The sequence below is a fragment of the Lipotes vexillifer genome, unplaced genomic scaffold, assembly GCF_000442215.2.
Source record: "Lipotes vexillifer unplaced genomic scaffold, Lipotes_vexillifer_v1.1 scaffold1701, whole genome shotgun sequence".
Taxonomy (NCBI): Eukaryota; Metazoa; Chordata; class Mammalia; order Artiodactyla; family Lipotidae; genus Lipotes; species Lipotes vexillifer.
In genome coordinates, this window is record NW_006794217.1 from 1007210 (window position 1) to 1020082 (window position 12873).

At 66.9% G+C, this 12873-nt stretch overlaps 1 protein-coding gene across 1 annotated transcript in view; it reads right to left on the reverse strand.

Annotated features, from left to right (window-relative positions):
- Positions 1 to 3822: 3822 nt before the first annotated feature.
- The window catches only part of TMEM184A (transmembrane protein 184A), an 11521-nt gene continuing 2470 nt past the window's right edge, over positions 3823 to 12873 (reverse strand). Inside the window, exons 2-9 of the mRNA XM_007467077.1 lie at positions 10510 to 10719; positions 7746 to 7911; positions 7192 to 7282; positions 7006 to 7081; positions 6807 to 6898; positions 5862 to 6031; positions 5189 to 5386; positions 3823 to 4475 (exon numbers count right to left, since the gene is read on the reverse strand). Of these exons, the coding sequence (XP_007467139.1) occupies positions 4216 to 4475; positions 5189 to 5386; positions 5862 to 6031; positions 6807 to 6898; positions 7006 to 7081; positions 7192 to 7282; positions 7746 to 7911; positions 10510 to 10719 (1263 nt within the window). The 3' untranslated portion in view covers positions 3823 to 4215. The remainder of the gene's footprint in view (positions 4476 to 5188; positions 5387 to 5861; positions 6032 to 6806; positions 6899 to 7005; positions 7082 to 7191; positions 7283 to 7745; positions 7912 to 10509; positions 10720 to 12873) is intronic.

Below are 12873 nucleotides of genomic sequence, written 5' to 3' on the forward strand. Positions count from 1 at the left end.
CTCTTCCTTTCTGGCACTCGGAGCCACTGATGACTGGGGGGCCCTTTGCTGGGGTGTCCTTTCCCAGAGAGCCGCTGCGGGGCTTCCCGCGTGGCTAGGCAGGGGCCGCCCCTTCCTGCCCCACCTGGGAAGATGCCGGGGCCGAGGGGTGGGCGGCGAGCCCCGAGCCCACCACAGGCCAGAAGCCCTGGGCTCCAGCTCGTGGTTTCCTCTTGGCTTGCCTCCCACCATTTAGTAAGCCCCCCAGCAAGCTGCAAAGCCCCCGCACAGGGTGCCAGCCGTCCCGGGAGGAGTGGGGGGAGGGGAGAGGGCCCCAAGGGCTACAGCCAGAAAGTGTCCCCCTGTCCTGGGAGAGGGCGCGGGGTCTGGGGCGTCTGGGTCCTTCCGGAGCCACGGCCGGTGTGTAAAGAAGCTGTTGATACCATAGCCATGGTAGGTAATCCACATTGGATATCAGTAAGGACCACGGGGATATTTAAAAGAGAGAAAAGTATATATATATATAAAATTGTATACACATTTTATCGTACAGATTTTCATACCTTTTCTTCCTATTTGATACTGTAAGCCTCTCTAGGGCAGAGCTGCCTGGGAGTGTGGGTGGGAGCGGGACCACCGCCCGCGCCTGGCTTCTCAAGTCGGCCGCTCTCAGCGGCCCTTGGGCCGTGCCCCAGCCGGGTGCCCCCCGGGGAGGGCGGGCGGCCCGGGCTCTCCAAGCACCCGATCCCACAGCCTCCACTCCCCGGGACCAGGCCTGGGAGACCAGCGTGATCCCTCCCTCTCCTCTCAGAGCGTTGAAATTTCATTGTCACAGTTTTAATATATGGATGTTTTAATTTAAGAAAACAGGCACAGCCCCCTGGCTGGGGGGGCTGGTTTCCCGTCCCCCGTGCTTCCGGCTCGCTCGCCCCGGGTGACAGGGCCCTGCCTAGACCCCGCTCCCGTTTCCCGTACCTCTGGCCACTCAGCAGTTTCATTTCAATATTTATTTTTGTGCTGCTTTTATCATGATATAAATTATTGAGAAGAGACCCTATGTCGTGGCCCCTGTGGTGTGACGCGCGGCCCGCGCCTGCCCGTCCCCTCCCGGCCACACCTAATTTATTGCTGTACATCTCTGCCATGACGCTTTTGTACCTTTCAATAAAGAGTTTTCTGGTTTCACGTTGTCTTGCTGCACGGTTGGTGCTTTGGGCCAACCCTCCCTCCTTCCCTGGCCTGGGGGCGCTGTGGGCCGCTGCCTGTGCTGCCCCCCCATCCCAGCCCCCGCGGCTGTAGCCCCCCCGGCGGCGGGGTCGCCGCCGGTTGCTGCTTGTGAGTGGGTCTCCAGGGCTGCGCGCGGAGCGCTCAGGCAGGTGGAGGCAGGTGGGCTCCCTTCCTAGGTGGTGGGTGGAGTTCCCGAGGCCCCTACTGCCCTAACGAGGAGCCCCTGCCGCTGGACGCGGCCCCCCTTCCCAGGGCGGGTCTCTTGGCGGGGGCTCTAAGGTGAGCTCGCAGTGAGTGGGAGAGATGGGGTCTGCCTGGGGCCGGGGACAAAGCCAGTAAGCAGACTCCCCTGAAAGCCAGAGCCGGGGGCCCAGCCAACCTGGGCCTGCTGGTGGGGGAGTGGGCGCCCTGTCCTCGGGATGCTGCCCCCTCCTTACCCCCCTAACCTAGGAGGGTCAGCACTTGGCCTTGGCCTCTGAAGGAGGGTCAAGCTTGCAAGGAGATCTGCCGCTCGTTGGGGTCTCTGAACACGGGCAGCCCTCCCGCCCCACCTCTGCCGGCTGACCAGGGTGGCACCTTGTAACCAAGGGATTGCTTCAGCGCCAGCCGCTGGGCGTGAGCCCCACCCCCAGCTTCCGTGTGGCCCATGCCGGCTCCTCCCCCCCAGCTCCCGAGCTCCCTCCTGCGGAGTCAGGCGCGGGGATGGACGCGCTCGGCACGGTGCGGTCGCCGTCTGCCCCGGCTGAGCCGGCCCCGCAGCAGCCCCATGCAGGAGAGCGCGCGCCCGGCCCGCCGCTCCCGGGAGCGCCCTGGGCGTGTCCCTGAGACGGCCGGCGGCAGCCGCTGGGCGCAGGCTGGGGAGCCACAGACCCCGCCTGGCGCTGGGCTCCAGGGAGGTGGTTAAAGGGTTCCCGCCTCCAGGCCGCCCAGCTGCTCTGGGGGCCGCCACCCTGCGGCGTGGACCTCTGGGGCCATTTCACAGGTGAGAACACCGAGGCCAGAGCATGTGGGTGAGACAACCGGCCTCCGTGGCCACCCCTGGCCCCACGCAGTGCAGCCTGGAATCGGGAACCGGGTTTTCGTCAGAGATGGAGAGGTGGCCCACGGTCCCCTCCTCGGAGCACCCACGCTTCCCCGTCAGCAGGGCCAGGCCCGTGAGGCCGGCAGCCCCTCTGACCTGCTCTGAGGCTCTGTCCCACCTGCAGGTGTGTCGTCCTCACTGCTGGACTTTGTTATGTCAGAAGAGCCTGGCCACGGGCAGAGGGGCCTGTGGGGCTGGGACCGGTGGGCAAGCGGCCCCTCTCGCCAGCTCCATGACCTCAGGCAAGTGGCTCAACCTCCCTGGGCCTCGGCCACCCGCCCGGGGCCGTCGTGAGGATTGCGTGTGTGTGACATTGCTGGCCCTGTCCTTGGCACACGGCGGGTGCTCCCAGAGCGCCAGGCCCGCCTGAGAGCACCCCAGGACCGCACGCTGTGTCGGGGTCTCCAGAAGGCGGCCCTGGCCCACGTGCCCTCTGGGTACACAGCCTTGGGCAACTCAGGCCCCAAAGCAGGGCCCCTCCAGACGAGGGCCCTGGGGCAGCACGGCCTCCCCTGGCTCACCGCAGGGCCTCTGCCCTGCAGCCTCTAGAAAACCTCCCTCCTGGGTCAGTGGGTCTCTGGGGGCCCCGTGGCCACCCGCAAACCAGCTGACAGACGTGGGGGCCCGAGCTGGGCCTGCCAGCCGCAGAGGGTGCAGTAAGGCAGATGGGGGGGCCTCCCAGCTGGCGGCAGGGAGGACGCTGGCCTATCTTATCAGGCAGCCGGGCTGGGCCCTGGGAGAGGCCGCTGGCCTTGAGTCCCGTGCCCCAGGCCCAGGGAACAGGGGGACAGGGGTGACCCCACTCTGCCCTGGAAACCGTAGGCTGGTTCCTGCCCTGCTCAGTCTCTCTGAGACCCTCGGTGCCTTTCCCTCTCTCCCTGGGTGACGTGGGAGCCGGCGGCCGGGAGGCGTGGGAGGTCGTGGCTGGGTGGTGCCCAGGGCTTCCTGCTGCAGCGCTGCCAGCTCCGCACGCCTGCCCGCGGGCGCACCACCCGGCACCTTTCCCCGGCTCCCGCCTCACCCTACTGAGCGCCCCAGACACACTGGATGGGCCAAGGCTCACAACCCGCTGCCGCCCCCTCCCCCCGACGTCCAGGGCCCACCCTCACTCCCCCTGTCCTGTTCCGCCTCCTGGGCCCCAGGCTCCCGGGCACTAGCCCCCTCCTCGGACGGGGCTGGCACGGGGCCTTGAACTGGGGAAGCCAAGGCTCCGGACTGCGCAGCCGTGCGCACGGCGGGGCAGGCCATCCTGGCTCTAGTCCGAGCTCGTTGCCTGCCTGCTCTGAGCTGCTACTGTGGCCCGCGGCCCCAGAGTGGACGGGGACCCTCCCCGCCGCACCCAGACTTCGCACGATGGGTCTTATCTGTCCGCCTCACTGTGGTCCATTCATTAGAGCACTGACCCTGCAGGAACACAGGCCACTAGAGTCACTAGAAAACCCAGGCTGTTTATGCATAAATAAGTGCAGTTCACCAGGAAGCCGGAGCCCTCCACCGGTGGCCCCAGCCCCTCCCAGACTCCCAGCAGCCACACCGGCCCTTCCTCCACGGGGCCACCCCGCCTCCTGCCCTCAGTGTGGAGCCCTCCTGCCTGTAAGGCCTGCAGCTCCGGGCTGCCCAGCCCCACCCGGGAGCTGTCCATCCAGGGAGGCCACCTGAGCCGATGGCCAGGTGAGCCCGGCAGGTCCCTGGGCTTGTCAGGTAGGCTCAGGTGCCCTCTTCTGAGGCCGAGGGCCCACCAGGCGGTGGTGCGGCCCCGGGGCGCCTGGCAGGGCTACCAAGCGACCTGCTCCACTGGCCAGAGGTGGGATGGGCAGTGGGCTCCACGGGCCTCGCAGGAGGCTCCCAGGAGAGACCTTTGGCGCGACGGTCGGTGGGTGAGGGGCCCTGTCCTCCCCCAGCGGCCTGGGCCGCCGGCCCCGGGGCCCCTACAGCTCCTCCGCGGGAATCAGCACCCTCTTCTCCATGTTGTGGCTCTTCCTGCCCCCGCCGGAGCCACCATCCATGCCAGGGTGGGTGCTGGGCAAGGGGCCCCTGCCCTGGCCGGGTCCCGGGGCCTCGTGTGTGGCCTGCTGCGTGTACTGCTGGTAGGCGGGCGAGAAGTTGTGGATGGCGTCCTGCACGATGTCCTGCGGGCTCACGGTCTCCTTGAGGCCGCTGGAGATGCTCTGCATGGGCGCCGTGGGGGCTGGCAACAGGCAGCGGGTGGGCTGGGGTGCTCCCTGTGCCCCATCATCTCCCCCCGTGCACCCGGACCCCAGGACCTGACCCTGTTCCCCACCAGCCTCGGGGCTGCCCAGGGCCGGGGCTCCTGCATCTCCAGACCCTGGCTTCGGCCAGCAGAGGGTGACTCCTAGGACCCCAGAATCCCAGCCCAACTTTGGGGCTGTCCCAGCCCAGACCCCCTGCCAGAGGTGGCAGAGAGAGACCGCCGTGAGCTGGCCCCCATCCTCTCTCCGCCCTGGTGTGAACGCTTCACACCCTCGGCCACTCCAGGCTGACCGGTCCAGGCTCAGGCCACCCCTACCCAAACGGGCCATTCTTTAGGGACACCAGTACCAGCCAGCCCTTGGCCTCTCCGGTCAGGCTGGTCCAGGCACCTGGCTATGGTTGCCGGGGCCCCCAGGCTCAGGCGCTGCGCCAGCCCCCTATCACCGAGGGACCCTGGGGGGCCCAAACATCAGGTCCAGCCCATCTCACTCAGAGTTCAGCCCCCGCCCGCCCGCCGGCCTGCCTGGGCTCTTCCCCTGGACCACGTGCAGGTGAGGCACGTGTCTGGAGCTTGGGTCCTCCGTGGGGCCATCTCCCTGTCCATCAAGTCGACGTTCCCAGGGCCCGTGGGCAAGACGGGGGACAGAGACATGGCGCTGGGGGGCCCGGGGCTGGCGGGGCCCCGGATACCTGGCGAGTGCCCTTTCTTCTCCGAGTACACCTGGCAGGTGAAGGCGTAGCGCAGGGCGACGGAGGCAAAGAGCATCTCGATGCAGATTATGAAGTTCTGGTAGCCGGCAGCCACCGTGCCAGCCCGCACGCTGCTCCCGTCGACGACCTGGGCCTCAGGGATGACCCCACACCTCTCCAGGATGGCCAGCAGCATCCCTGGGGGAAGGTGATGGCCACTCAGGTGCCTGCGCCTGACGGGAGACTGGACTGCAGCCAACCCCAGCCAAGAGTCCCCCTGAGGCCGGCCTCAGGGGCTTGGCGGGGGTCTGCAGGGTCTGAGGTCCAGAGGGGCTGGGAGCATCCAAAGCCGGGGCCTTGGCACAGCGGACGGTCAAGAACTCCCCGAGCGCCTCTCCTGACCTCTCCCTGGCCCCACCCCTCACCGTCCCCTGAGAAGTGGGGTATGGCGGTGCCCCCAGAGCCTGGCCCAGGGCCCGCTGAGGACAGGGCTCCGCCGCTCCCCCGCGTGGCCTCTCCCCCACACATCGGGCCAGACCTGCCGGGTGGGGAGCCCACCATCTCCCCCATGCCAGGGGCTTGATGGCCTCCCGCTGAGAGGGCCGCCTGCTGACCCGGCTACAGCTGGGGCATCTCTCTGGGCTCCAGCCCCTGCCTCAGGAGCCCCACCCACCCTGCCAGAAAGAGAGGAAGATGACGGCCTTGATGGTGAGGAACTTGAGGACAGGCTCAAAGGGCCGCAGGAGCTCCCTGGTGGCGATGTAGAAAAGGAACAGGGCGTAGAGGGCCAGGCTCACGGAGGCGTTGTAGATGAGGGTGACGTAGAGGTAACCGCTGTGGATGCTGGGGGCCAGAGCCGGGGCCGGTGGTGAGGGTGGGCCTGCGCCCCCATGCCCTCCTCACCCTGCCAGCTGTGCCATTGGCCTGGACCCCGAGCCCGGGCACCGGCAGTGGCTCAGACCCGGACCCTCCCTCCAGGGCCTGCAGGTGGGAGCGGCGGAGGAGCTGGTTGCAGGGGGTCGTCTCCAGATCCTGCCCACTTCCGGGCAGGAGCCCTGCTGCCCCTCCCCTGTCTACCCTCCCAGGCACGGGAACAGCCCCGTACGTCGTGGACCCACAGTCGTGCGTGGGTGCTTCGCGTGCATGTCAATGGTATGAGCGTGTGCACAATGCTCACTGTGTGTTCCCATGTGAGAGCACGTGTGTCTGCACACGTGCATGTGTGTGAGGGTGAGCGCGCGTGTGCACACCTGAGCATGCGTGCGCGTGCGCGTGAGGAGTTCGTGTGGACCCAGGGCAGGGGCGCGGGCCAGCGCAGAGCTTGGCTCTCTGGGCCCGAGCGCCCTTAAATCCACGCTCGCTCTCCAATGGCCCTGCTGTGGGGTAGCGCCGGGGAAGGAGCCCATCGCTGCCTGGGCCGCGAAGCCCCGGAGTCCCCAGGGCACGTGTGTGACACAGGTCTGTTTGCCATGGCCTTGCCCCCGGCCCTTTCCCAGGAGGAGGAGGGGGAGGGGATTTGGCCCCTGCTGAGCCCTCTGCTGAGCCCTGCCTACCTCCCCTGTGCCCCCCAGGCCGGGCCCGCCCACCCCTCCCTGCCCGCACGCCAGCCTGGCCTCACTTGAGGTCCCCGTCGTGGTATTTGCCGAACGCCTGCAGGATGATGGTGACCAAGGCCACGAAGGGCTTCACGATGCAGAACTGCAGTGTGGCCTGGGGGTGGGGGAGGGGAGTGAGGGGCGGGGGAGGGGCCGAGGGACCCCCAGCACGATGGGTGGCAGGGGCGGTCAGGGGGAGGCTGGGAAGGGCCGGGCACTTACCTGCTTGCAGAGACGCAGAAACCCGATGGAGTAGGACATGCCCCGAAGGCAGCAGGTGCCATAGAAGCAGCTGGGCCTGCGGTGAGGGAGTCCCTGAGGTGTGTTCCTGGAGGACACACCCCCAGACCGGCCTGGCTGCCCACCCTGGGCGCAGGGGTGCCCGGTGGGCTCTGCGGGGACGCTCACCGGATGGGTTTTCCCCGAATCTCAGCCATGATGGCGCTCTCACCCCCCAGGTACTGGAAACAGAGGCTCAGGAAGCTGTAAATGACAAAGGCTGCAGAACAGGGGTGTCGGCAGTGAGCCTGGGCAGTCCACGAGGGCACCCGGCCTGCACGAAGGCTCCCTGACCGCTCAGAGCTCCTTGGCGCCCATTTCCCAGAAGACAACTGGGGTTCAGCTCACGCAGCGGGACCCACTCCTCACGGGGGCTCCCGGCTGGGTTCTGGGACCACATGCCATCCCCGGTGGGGGTGGGGCCTGCAGCAGTCACGGCAGCTCTGACGCCCCCCGCCCCATCTAGGGCCCGTTCCATTCCTCCCCCAGGCTCTGGGGCAGGCCCAGCTGCAGTCTCGCCCCCAGCCTGGGAGCGTGGGAGTCTTGTATCATTGGCACCGCTAATCCTGACTGTCCTGCAGGGGCCTCGCTAAGCCAGACTCAGGCCTGGAGGGTGGGGTGCCCCGGGGCAGGCGGGGGGAGCGCAGGGGCCGCTCTGGGCCCTGGGAGCTAGCTGTGCTCACCTTCGTAGCAATCCCGCACAGAATCAAAATAGACATAGCGCTGGTGGCCCCCCAGGAGGAGGAGGCTGAGCCAGGAGTCAAAGGCGTAGATGGGGACGATGAAAAGCAGGCGGATGATGTAACGCTGCTCGTTGGGGACGGTGTAGGAGCGCAGGTGCAGGTAGATCTGGGCGGGCGGAGTAAGGCAGGCCTGGGGACACGGCCCACCCGCCACCCAAGCGGGAGGAAGCAAAGCGGACCTCCCTGGGCCCTGCCCTCAGCGGACACTCTGCACTGGGAACATGCATTCACTCACGTGCCCATTCATTCATTCATTCATTCACTCGACGAGAATTTCCCCAGGGGCAGGGGATGGGCGGCAGTCATGGCCCCCTCGTGGGCATGACTGGTCTGGAGAGCAGTTTGGCATTTTGACACGGAGGCATTAAAAGGGCTGATACGCTTTGACCCTTTCTAGGGCTTTATCCCACAGAACAGATTTACTCAGAAACAAAAGTAGGATTTGCGTTCAAGGACGTTCATGGTAGGGACGCACACGAGGCTGAGCACGGCGGTGGGGCCCGTGACCGAGATGCAGCTGCGCGCAGCCCCGAGTCGCCAGCGTGGGGAGACGCTCCGACAGAGCGCAACCGGTCACGTCAGGATGACAAACCGAGCAGGACCCAGGTGTGTGAAAAAGCGGGGTAAAAGTGAAGGGAAAGACATCCCTGGACAGAAGGAAAAGATGGGTGGTTCTCGTGTTCATCTGTATACCATCCTAGATGGTCCACATTTTCTACGAGGACAAAAAAAAAACAGTGACAGGGTCTTTGGAAGGAAGAGTTCCCAGGGAGCCAGCCAAACGGGTAGCTGGCTGTAGTCCCAAGCAACTCTGGGAGGCTTCCCGGAAGAGGTGCCATGAGAGGAGGTGGAGAGAGGGCAGGCAGAGGGCAGGCTGTGTGCAGAGACCCGGCTTCTTAGGGCCCAGCACGGGGAGTGGCGGGGGCAGCCTGGCGTCAGAGTCAGCCTCCTTATCAGCCACTCCCTCCCCAGCTGGTGCGGCAGGAGGGCACGGCCTGACCAGCTATCAGGAGATGGACTTCTGCTCCTGGGCTGGCACTGCCTGGCTGAGGGCCTTGGCAAGCCGCTGTTCTCTCTGTCCTTGGTTTCCCGTCTTTAAAGTGAGGGTCCAGTCTCTGTCCCATTGAGCTCTGAGTGGGTGGGGAGGGTGTGACTCCATGGGAGTGCGGGTGGGGGCAGGGAGGAGGGTGGGGCCTGGGAAGTGCCACCCACGGGGTCTCCATCAGCACTGTCCAGGCCGTGGGGCCCCAGGACGCTGGGCTCCAAACACACGTGCCCAGCTGGCACCCAGAATTACAAAAGGTCAGGGCAGGAGACAGAGGACCAAGCCAAGGCCCAGACTGTGGCTGGAACTGGCCCGGACCCAGGGCGTTGGGTGCCCGTCCCCCTTACTGCTCCTTGTCCCACAAATCACAGCCGACACCAGACCTAAAGCCATTCTGCCACCAGGGAGGAAGGCATGGCTTCCCTGCAGAGGCAAATGCACGCCCCCTCCCCCGTCCGGTCTACCTGTCCAGATGCTCCAGGGCAGCTTGGTAAGACTCAGGGCAAATGCTGCCTCCTCCAGGAAGGCCTCCCGGATGGCCCCAACAGGAAGGGACCTCCTCTTCCAGCCGCTCTCAGCTGCACCTGGCCCACTAATACATTTGCCGTGTCCCCCTTACATTCTGGTTATTTGAGGCCACACCTGGACACGCACCACACAGCAGGCAGCTCTCACTGAGAGGGTACCGCCCTGCCTTGGAGGCCTCTGGCCACCTGCTTCCCTGCCAGCCAGTCTCCCCCCTGACTGCCCCCTGTCCATGGCTCACCCCTCCAACCCAGTCCCTACGACAATGCCAGCCAAGTCATGCCAGCAGCTCTGCTCTCAGCTCCCCCCCAACGACAGCCTCCCCTGGCTCCCCAGCACCCCCGGGCTGAAAGCCAAACTCCCACATGATGTTGGAGGCCCCTCCTGCGGGTCCCAGGTGCCTCCAGCCCAGGCAGCCCTCTCCCTCCCAGCTCTGCTTGTGTCTCTCTGGCGCAGTCCTGGACTCCCGAGACCCTCTGCTGCCTGAGATGCTTGGGACCCCACTGCGCAGCCCTGCACTCGGGCACCACCTCCTGTCACCCGCTCCCTGGCTCTTGCTGCCAGGCCTGGCGCCGCTGCATCAGGGGGCTGCCTGTCTCCCCAGCTCTGGGCCCCTCCAGCCAAGCTCTGACCCTGCTTCCACTCCCGGAGCCTGGTCTCACTGCTTACAGAGCCACGTCCCAGCCTCACCAGCTTTCCCGGGGATGCTGCACCTCTGGAGGGGAAGGACCTTTCTGCTCCCGGCTACGTGAGCCTAGGAAAGACCCCGGCCTCTCCCAGCCTCAGTCTTCTCATCCGTGAAAGGGGACAGTACTGCTGACCTCAGTGAACAGGCTGAGGGGCCGACGAAATGCCCCAGGGGAAGGGCCTGGCGCCTGGCTGGAGCTCTTCCCTCTGCCTGGAAGAGGCCGCCCACCTTCGGGCCCAGATCTCTCCCTCCCCTGCCCCCTCCCCTGGCGCGATGCTGCCTCCGCGAGTCCCTGGGCGCTGCTCCTCTGGCCCGAAGGCCTCCGAGGTCTGCACCCAGGCCATCGCGCTCGTGGACCCACAGCCCCCGTAGGGCCGGCCAGGGCCAGGCTGAGCTGTGGCTCACTGGAGAGTGGTTCCCAAGGGAGCGTGCAGGGGAGGGCTCACCTGGTGGCCGGTGAGCACCAGGGCGGTCCACACGAAGACTCCCGAGATGCCGCGGGCCAGCGCCGTGGTGAGGAAGAGCTGGGAGGCGCCCTGGGAGCTGTTCCCCACGCGGTCCACCTGCAGCCCGGTGGGTACGGCCAGCGGGGGGCTGGACTGCGGCCCGGTTGCCCACATCAGGGGGTCTCCCAGGAGCCCCGAGGCATTAGTCATCTGCAGAGGCGAGGGAGGACACAGACGGGGGAGGAGGGAGGGCAAAGGTGCACGCAGACGCTGGAAGCAGCCCCAGTGCCTGTGAGGGGGAGAGAGTGGGCAGGGACGGGGAGGCTGTGCTGAGTGGGGTATGCTGGGCTTCGGCCACCATCCCTCCCGTGGGAGTTCCGGTTCGACCCTCCTGCCCGCTTGCCTGGGCTCTGGGCAGCCCTCTGTGTGCAGAGACCCAGGTCCAAGGCCCGGGCCTGGGCGCCCTCTTCCCTGGGGTCAGCCACCTGGGTGCAGACACCAGCTGCCTGACTGTGTCCTGGGGCAATCGGTCCCCGCCTCTGGTGTCCCAGGCTTGCGGGGAGCCTGCTTTTCAGGGGCCAAAGACATCTGAGAAAGTCGGGGAGCCCCTGGTGCCCTGCCTACCAGGGGTGGAGTCCGGGAAGCAGGCCAGACTGGCACAGCCCGCAGCAGCAGACGGGGTGGGGAGGCGCCCTGCACTCACCGGGCCTGCCTGACCGTCTGGCGCCCAGCTTGGCCAGGGCTCCCGGCCGCCCCAAGCCTGCTTGCTAGCCCTGGGCGCCCTGTTCCTCAGCTGCTCGCAACCCACCAGGGTGCCAGGCGCCTCCCCCCTCCCTCCAGACCTGGTCATAGGGTCCGGCACCTACCTCTCAGGCAGGAAGCTCCTGGGCCAGTCCTGGGAGGCCCGGCCTCCAGGGAAGCCTGGCTGGTCATTTGTGTGGCCACATGGCCCCCGCGGGCGGCCCCAGCGCGGGTGGGACCAGGATGCCTTCCGGAGGCCGGGCCAGGCCTGGGGCAGGCGGCCGGCACTCAACTCCCAGCGGCCCACCCGAGCGTCTGGCTGCAGGGAGGTGCCCGGCGGAAGGGAGGAGTGGAGGGCTGTGCCCTCCCCCTTTGACACTCTATCCCTCCCCCGGCTGTTTGCTCAAGGCAGCTGGCTCCCAGGAGCCTGCCTGCGCCAGGTGCCCTCACCTGCCCGCGCCAGAAGGCCAGGCAGCTGCTGCCCGGGCCTGAGATGGGGGAGGGGTCTGCGGTGGGCCAGGGTGGGCTGTGTGCGTAATGGGTACGGGCTTCCAGCTGGGGTGATGAAAGTTCTGGAAGGAGATAGAGGTGGCAGTTGCATGACATTGAGGGTGTATTAAATGCCACTTTAAAACGGGTAAATTTATTATGAGAATTTCACCTTGGTTAAAAAGGCCCCCGTCCCCAAGAGGTGCATTGGAAACATTTGTTTTCCTCTGCCAGGGGGTAGGGGGAGGGGAGGAGGGGGTGTGGGTGAGTCACAGACCGGCCCCTGGGCCTGCCCTGTGGTCAGCCCTGGGCCAGTGGGAAGGGCTCAGCCCCCTGGGCTCTTGGAGGCGCCGGCAGGGTGGGGGGCCTCAGCCACCTACCACCCTGGGTACGGGGACTAAGTGCCCACATGGTCCCATCCTTGGTGCCGCCCGACCCTCCCTGTGGTCCTGGATCGTGGGGTCAAGGGGTGGGAGTCGGGGACTCCCACGTGTCCAGGGTCCCCCAAGGGTACAGGAGGGTCCGGGGGGAGGCTGCCAGCCCCTCGGACACACCACCCCGTTCCCCCACCCCTCTGCCCACACCGCGCCCCTGGGGAGTCCCCCAGACTTGCCCTGAGGCCCCCATCCTGACTCAGGTAGAGCCCCGGGACCTGGCCCGGCTCCCCTCACGGCCCCCTCTGGTGCCCACTCTCCTGCCGTCTCGAGTGTCACCTCCTCTCTCTCTTCACCTCTTCAACTTCCACGGGCGTGTCGGGAACCCCGCGCCTTGCCCAGCCCACGCCCTGGGCACCGGTGTCCCGCGTGGGCTCCCTCTTGGCCCAGCAGAGCTGGCCGGTGTGGTCTGGCCCTTCTCCAGCTGACATGAGTTCCTGCAAGCCACGCGCCCGCCCCAGAGCCCCGCGTGCCCACGGCGCCCGGACCTGCGGCGCTGTCCGCTCGGCTGCACTTTATAAACCTGGGGCTCCCCTTCCTTCTCTGGCTTCCTGACCAGGTCGCCCCAGAGGCAGCCCCTGCTCTCTGGCCACCTGGGCAGGCCCCTTCGCCTCACTGGAACTAGGGTCTGCCAGCCCCTGCCTGGGGTATGGCATGCAGGTTCCTGCAATCCCTGGGGACCTGGGACAGCCCCCCCCCC